The 8,066-nt window shown below is 44.4% G+C and overlaps 1 protein-coding gene across 2 annotated transcripts in view; it reads left to right on the forward strand.

Annotated features, from left to right (window-relative positions):
* The window catches only part of ARID5B (AT-rich interaction domain 5B), a 190,357-nt gene extending 182,707 nt beyond the window's left edge, over window positions 1–7,650 (forward strand). For both annotated transcript variants that reach the window (XM_047760258.1, XM_047760259.1), the window contains one exon: window positions 827–7,650. In XM_047760258.1, coding sequence (XP_047616214.1) covers window positions 827–2,992 — 2,166 coding nt within the window. In that variant the 3' untranslated portion in view covers window positions 2,993–7,650. The remainder of the gene's footprint in view (window positions 1–826) is intronic.
* The last annotated feature ends 416 nt before the right edge of the window (window positions 7,651–8,066 follow it).

Here is an 8,066-nt window from a genome sequence, read left to right on the forward strand (position 1 = left end):
AGTCCTCTTGTGCCCACTACTTCTGTCAGTAGGGATCCATAAAGAGCATCCATCTCATTGGCTACAACTTATTTCAATGAACAGAAAAGCTGTATTTGTGGTGACATTCACTGCCTGAATTTTGACAACTTCATTTTCAGCTTTAATAAAAATGTAGTTTGCTGCAGCCCAGAAAGACTAAAAGTCCTTCTGTCCCTCAAGTAGACAGGCTGACGTTGCATCTGCATAATTTTTCAATATTTTAGCTTATCTGCATGTCATATGGCACTGGGTAGAAATGATTAACATTTCAGCATCGCTAATTTTATGCATCATATCAAACACTAGGATGGGGTTTGTGCTCTCGAAGAAAGGCAAGGAGTTACATAGTAAGTTTGTTGTTTATTGTTGACATGGGGTTGGTTGGAATTTTGAAAGAGAGATGCTTAAAAAAAATCACTCTCCAAAGTGTCATAAAGCACAACATGTAATTTAAAACCCATTTGGATAATTGACTGATTTGACAAGAAGACAACCTCAGAATTAAACTATATATTAGAATCAAGGAGTGATGTGATTGTATGCCAGCAGTACATAACACTTTGCTGTTTTGATAGGTATCTCATAAGGGACTAAAGTGAATATGCATATTTCCCCTAATGTTTCTGTAATTTAGATTTCTTTGTTTAGAGCCATGATTGGGGAGTAATAAAGCTTTACAGAAACTCCATGAGCTGATTGACAAGCCTGTTTTCAAAAAAACTGCTGTGTATAATATTTTATTTCATAGTGTAAAGCGTCAGTGCATTTGGCTTCCTTCTGACTGTCTTTGGAAATATTTCACCAGGTTTCATTGGAGCAAGAGAAGGAACAAGAGACTTTAAACCAGAAAAGCATCACTGAGCCTGTCCCCGCAGCAGACACAAAGAAGAAAATGGAAGGGTACCAGGATTTTGCAGCAAGGCCCCTGGTGTCGCGAACAGACCCTGAAAAGGGCAGCGAAACAGATCGAGGTGCCAAGGGCCAGAAGGCAGCTGAGGAGGCCGGAGACAAGGGGCCTGCTCCTCTACCCCCAAGCGCCCCTCCAGCCGCTGAACGGGATCCAGCCCTGGTCCCCGGGGCTGGCAAGCCGACGCTCATCTCTCCCAGTGCGCTTGTGGACTCAAAACAAGAACCCAAGTCCTGCTGTTTTACAGAGAGCCCTGAGAACGAACTCCAAGAAGCAGCCTTCCCCAGCTTCCCCACCCCGCAGCCACCGCTGGCAAACCAGAGCGAGGTGGAGGAGGACAAGCTCCCCGCCATGGCGGATTACATCGCCAACTGCACCGTGAAGGTGGACCAGCTAGGCAGTGACGACATCCACAATGCCCTCAAGCAGACCCCGAAGGTCCTTGTGGTCCAGTCCTTCGACATGTTCAAAGACAAAGATCTGACTGGCCCCATGAATGAGAACCACGGACTTAATTACACCCCCCTGCTCTACTCAAGGGGCAACCCAGGTATCATGTCCCCACTGGCCAAGAAAAAACTTCTGTCCCAAGTGAGCGGGGCCGGCCTCTCCAGCAGCTACCCCTACGGCTCCCCACCCCCTCTGATCAGCAAAAAGAAACTGATTGCGAGGGATGACCGGTGTTCGGGTTTGTCCCAGGCCCACCACAGCCAAAGCACTGACCACACAGCAGTCAGCCGGCCGTCGGTGATTCAGCACGTCCAGAGTTTCCGAAGCAAGCCCTCGGAGGAGAGAAAGAGCATCAATGACATTTTCAAGCATGACAAACTGAGTCGATCGGAGCCCCACCGCTGCAGCTTCTCCAAGCATCACCTTAGCCCCCTGGCCGACTCCTACGTCCTAAAGCAGGAAATGCAGGAGGGCAAGGAGAAGCTGCTAGAGAAGAGGGCCCTTCCCCACTCCCACATGCCTAGCTTCCTAGCTGACTTCTACTCATCTCCTCATCTCCACAGCCTCTACAGACACACGGAACACCACCTTCACGGTGAACAGCCAGCCAAATACCCTTGCAGGGACATGTACAGGGAATCAGAAAACAGCTCTTTCCCTTCCCACAAACACCAAGAGAAGCTCCATGTCAACTATCTGGCATCTTTGCACCTGCAAGACAAAAAGTCGGCAACGGCTGAAGCCCCCACTGATGACCAGCCAACAGATCTGAGCCTCCCCAAGAACCCGCACAAACCCACAGGCAAGGCCCTGGGCCTGGTGCATTCAGCACCTGGGCCCCAGGAGAGCAAGGGCACCTCCCAGTTCCCAGTCATCAACAGCCAGAGTCGAGACTGTCACCCCAAAGCCTGCCGGGTATCGCCCATGACCACGTCGGCCCCTAAAAAATACCCTGAGGCGCTTACCAGATCGGGAAAGCCTCACCCTGTGAGACTAGAGAGTTTCAGGAAGATGGAAAGCATGGCCCACCCGCTTCTGCACCGGAAAGTGAGCCCCCAGAACATTGGCGCTGCACGGCCCATCAAGCGCAGCCTGGAGGATTTGGACCTGGTGATCGCTGGGAAGAAGGCCCGGGCCGTGTCCCCTCTGGACCCCTCCAAGGAGGTCTCCAGGAAGGAGAAGGGTCCTGAGCAGGAGAGCGAGGGCAGCAAGGCCGCACATGGCGGGCACTCAGGGGGTGCCTCGGAGGGCCCCAAACTGCCCCTCTCCTCCCCTATCTTCCCAGGTTTGTATTCTGGGAGCCTGTGTAACTCGGGCCTCAACTCCAGGCTCCCGGCTGGGTATTCTCATTCTCTGCAGTACTTGAAAAACCAGACTGTGCTTTCTCCACTCATGCAGCCCCTGGCTTTCCACTCGCTTGTGATGCAAAGAGGCATTTTTACGTCACCAACAAATTCTCAGCAGTTATACAGACACTTGGCTGCGGCCACACCTGTAGGAAGTTCGTACGGGGACCTTTTGCACAACAGCATTTACCCTTTAGCTGCTATAAACCCTCAAGCTGCCTTTCCATCTTCTCAGCTGTCGTCCGTACACCCCAGTACAAAACTGTAAGCCCAGCTCTGCACCGCGTCCCAGATGGCATGGCTAGCAGAGCTTCACTCCCTAGCCTGGGGGTGAGGGCTTATAGAATTAGAAGTCAGGATGTCTTCTAATCCGGGGGTAAGGTCAGTCCCGGCCGGCAGGGCCCAGAGGGAGGTGAATGCACCTGCTATTTCTGGGATGACTCTAGCCTCGGCTGGTCAGTCTTGAGCTCCTTCCGACACAGATGCCCTTGCAGCCCAGATGGTTCACTTTGCACGGGGGTCTTCTGAAGGGACTTGTGTGTGTCCAGGAAGAATTTGGAGGACCCCGTCTGAGTTCCAATGGTCAGGAAACAGTCTGGGCCAAAAAGGGCAGACATTTCAGAGAAAGGGGCGTGGACAGTGGGCACATGTGCCAAGGTACGTCCCTTCTGCATAAAACTCTCCAAGGTTCAATCAATGCAATGTATAGTGAAACTTCAATAGATCTTTCATTTTGACACTATTAAACAATCCAGAGAAGTAAACACTGTTAAATTGACTGTATATATTTGCTTCTTAAAACTACCCGTATCACTGTTTGCTCACCTAATTTATACACAGGTAGTCCCATTTTCTCCCCTCTCGTCTTTTTTTTTTTTTAATTAAACAGTATCGCTTTTGTTTGCAGGTCTTTTGTTTTTGTTTTGTTTTTATTTTGTTTTGCTTTGTTTTAAAGGCCGACTGTCCTAGTTGTTGATGTGTGTTTGTAATGTTTCCACATATTATCATTTTGAGCAGCTTTGGGTGGTAATGTTATTGTTTACAAATTGAAGCAACTGATTCTAGTGGAACAAATGAAAAAAGAAACAGTTGAGCACACAGTAGTGCAAAGAACAGTCCTTTGCAAAACTGCAACTTAAGGATTTTGTTCCTCATAAACGGCATAGTTGAAAGAGCTTATACACTGCTTACCCGGCCAAACGCTTTGCTTTGAAGTATGGGGTTATGTGAAAATATCGAGCATTGTACTTACCTTATCTAGGCTGTGAAACTGTCCTACATACCAGAGGAATCATAAAAACAAAAACCTCATTGGCAGCAAGCTGCTGAATAACAACAGAGTCTAGAGGACATATTTGTGGGCTGCACAGATATTTTAGGAATTTCAGAAATTAGAACAGGAGCCAGAATGATTTACATTGCTGTTGGCACCGATCCCTTTAAACAGTCTGGGAAAGGGGGCTGGGAAGAGGATGAAGCTCCACTCTCCTGAAGAAAATGACCAGCTGGAGGCCCAGGCACCAGATTCCTGCCCTGGGCCGTGGTCTTACGAGTAATAGGTAGTCACATTGCCTTCATCAAGTTGGCTTCTTGTTGTTCCCAAGAAGAACCTATCTTTGGGGATAGTTGGTATACTGGATTACCCATTTCAAAAGAAAGTCGTCCTCTTTGGGTTTACGGGGTACAAGTTTTGTGTGTACACACACACATGTGGTAATTTGTGTCCTGTTTTAACTACCTGCCAGTACAGTCCACTTAATGATTTTTTTTTATTGTTGGAAAGAAATGGTCAAGCTGTTTAAGCAGTCAAAAGATGTCGAGAATGTATATTGTCATTCTTGCCACTTTATTCTCTTTGCTGCCGAGAGGTAACATCAAGGTGGATGCGCTTTCTAAGTGTGTTAAAAGTTGATTGACACAGAGAGTGGATTTTCCTTCCAGGTCCCATCCCTGCTGATAACTGCTTTGATAAACTCCCAGCTAACCCTCCCCTGCCCTGACACTACCGGTAGACAGTAGAATCATAGTTAACCAAGTCCTTTACCTCTGAGATATTTAATTCTCTGAAAATTGATGACAATTTTCGACTTCTAAATAGGTAACTCAACTGCAAAATAATCAAAACTGGTAAACAATGAAACTGTGGCTCTTAAACCAAGCCATGCATGCCGTGCATTTGTACTGAAATGTCTCCATGATACTGAAGCCAAATATCCAATGTAACATACTTAATATCCAAAGTTGGAAACAAAAGAATGTAGAGATCTAGTGTTAAGAGTTCCATTTGCTTCAATTAATTATTTACCTTCCTGTGGAATAATATATATATATATATTTAATAGAACCATAGATAGACTAGTAGAATTTAGATTATAAATGTGTGAATGCAGATTATCCTGCTATTGCACAAGATTGGGGGGGGGGGTGGAATCTCAATCCCAGCTGGCAAATTGCTGGCCAGGACACATAGAAGAAAGTTGCACTAGATTGAATGGTCACAGAATCAGAGGACATGGAAGAAAAAGGAAACTCCAGTGTTTCTGCAGCTGACATGGGCTATACCTTACATGGTTTTTATGAGTTCACTTTTCAAAGAAAATGGGGGTGTCTGTCCCTGGCGGAGCTCACCTATCCATTTCAAATATGGGGCATTTGTTTTCCCCACCACAATGATTTCACTCTGGTTTCATCATGTTGGAATTTGATCACACCATTTTCAAACAATGTTAACATAGTCCAGCTTTTGTTTTTCTCATCTCTGCCGAGAGGAGACTCACTTTCTGTCTGAGGAAGCTCATACCCTCGGTAAAACATCAGGACAAATAAAGAGAAATGGGGGTATGCATTCCCAACAGAAGCAGTGTGTTATTTGTTTTAAAACTCTGAACAGAGATCTTGGACATCTTTCAAAAAGACCATTGAATTCTTCGTTGGCTGAGAACTACATTTTAAAAAGTCTTAAATAGGGCTTTGTTTGCATTGTTTGAGTTTAAGGGGCCTTATTATTGAATGGATTGCACAAGCCTTTCTTTGTGCAATCAAACCATTGTTATTGGGAGTCTGTAAAGGAAACAGTGGAATCTAATTGGCAATGGAGTTATAAATCTATTTACTGAGTGTGGCTTCCAAGAAATGTTGCAATTCAAAATGCACTAAGTCCGTGATTTACTGGAGATTTGGAGATTCTCAATAATATTTTTCAAAAACCTTTCCATGCAACTTCTGGTTTAACTTTTGGCAACTCAACATTAAAGAAAAAAAAAAAAAAAAGCCCAACCAAGTTTCAGAATTAAGTATTCTCCTAGTAGATGATTGGAACTTGTAATATTTGCCACAGGACTGACTTATTTATTTATGAGCTTGAAGCTCTTAAGTTCACTTGTTTATCAGGGCATATACAAAGGGTTTGTTAAGACTCAACGTTGACTTTACAACTTTCTGACCTGGTGCATGAATTCTCAAGTACTGTATTTCACTGTGTTGGTGTGTCTGATGGAAATTTCGAGGTGATCCCACAAAGATATTTTATGTAGTGTGCCTTCAAAGAGAACCATTTATTTCTCTTCACTTGTTGTCCCACAAAGTCACATTGGGTGGTGGTCAGCCAAGTCCCAGCTGGTCCAGTTTTACTCTTGTTCCAGTTTTGAAGAAAAATGGGAACAAGTCCGCCCTGGTGAGACCCACACCATTGCAATGATTATCTTGAGCACTTCAATTCCAGTGTTGGCTGTTGATGTATTTGATAGTCTGCTTGTCTCCCCATGGTTGAAATATGTCTGAAGAATAGCAGCATAATCTCCCGGCTGTTTATACTTTTTTAAACTTTCCTGTGTTGTAAATATTGTATACTTTTGGTGATTCCAGCTATGTAACCTCTATGCTCTGTAAGGTGATTATTTGTATATAGCAACATGGCCCAGTGATATTATATAGTTTCCCAATGGAGAGGTTATTGAGTAACCTCTGCATTAGTTTAAACACTACCAGAAGAATGCTGAGCCAACTATAAACACTCGATTTTGTATGTTTTCCAAATTGTACTTATTACTGCTTTTGATACTGTATTATGTGCCAATAGTTTCCCAATCACATAGCAGGCAAGAGATATTTTGTACTTTTTGATCCACTGTAATATTTAATAAAAAATGTTACTATCTGTTTCCTTTTGGGAGTAATCTGTCACTTCCTCCTGAGGAGCCCTGTGGCCTCACCAGAGTACTTTCCACCCTACTGTTTTCAAATAGGATAATAACAACAATGATGACGATGATGCCTGTGTTGAGAACCTATGGGGAGACCAGTTGGCATATGGTATCTTTACTCTTCACAGCCCTGTGTAAATGTGGTTATGCTCATTTTCCTGATGAGAAGTCTAAAGCTTAGAGAGAGAAATCAATTTTCCCAAGATCACCCGGCTAAGAGACTTGGCAGGATTTAAACCCAGAGCACTTAAGTCTGTGACTTCCTTTGTATCCCATATGCCTCTCCTGGCAGATGACAAAAGTCACTGTTTGCTTATCTGGTCAAAAAAGTTTCATGCATGCCTCAATTTCCAGGCGTAGTGTTAGGAGAATGGAGAGTAAAAGAAAAATATTGCCTCTGGAGCTTATACATCTTCTGGAAAGGAGAATTAATCAAATAACCACCCATATAAATACAAAACCTCAACCTAATCCAGTTGAGGGGTCAGGAGTGTGATGACAAAAGTGATATACATGAAAGATGAGTATTAGCTGACCAGGTGAGAAAGAATTGGGAGGAGAATTATCCAAACACAGGGATAATGTGCAAGGCCCTGAGGCAAGAACAAGTTTGGTTTATAGGAATGGAAAATGCCTGTGTTACAGAAGCGTAATTATAAGATCTAGGGGATGAGATTGAGGTGAGGTTAGAGAGTATAGCAGTGGCCAGCCAGAGAGACTCTAAGAGACCAGGTTGAACATTTGGTCTTTGTCCTAAGCAGGAAGAGACTTAGGAGGTGGTATGTTCAGATTTGTCTTTTTCAATGTCACTCTCTGCCTGCTGTGTGAAGGCAAGTTGAGAGCAATCTAACATCAAGATGGTCATTTCAACTGGGGTGGTGGGATGGAAGAGCGGATGCATTTCAGAGGGACTTGGAAGGATGAACAGATATGGTGATGGATTAAATGAGACAAATGAAGGATATTCGGGATCGAAAAGCTAGGAACAGTTGCCTATTCTAATATCTGGTGATGATGGACAAAGATTTCTGATCTTTTGTTCCCTTAGTCCTCTGCCTCCAAACTTCCCCCCCAGTTTTGTTCAGTTTACCATTAGTTGAAGTCAGGCATTTCACAAAGTAGCACCCTATGAGGTCCCTT

This window comes from Phacochoerus africanus, chromosome 15 (assembly GCF_016906955.1).
Source record: "Phacochoerus africanus isolate WHEZ1 chromosome 15, ROS_Pafr_v1, whole genome shotgun sequence".
NCBI classification, from domain to species: domain Eukaryota; kingdom Metazoa; phylum Chordata; class Mammalia; order Artiodactyla; family Suidae; genus Phacochoerus; species Phacochoerus africanus.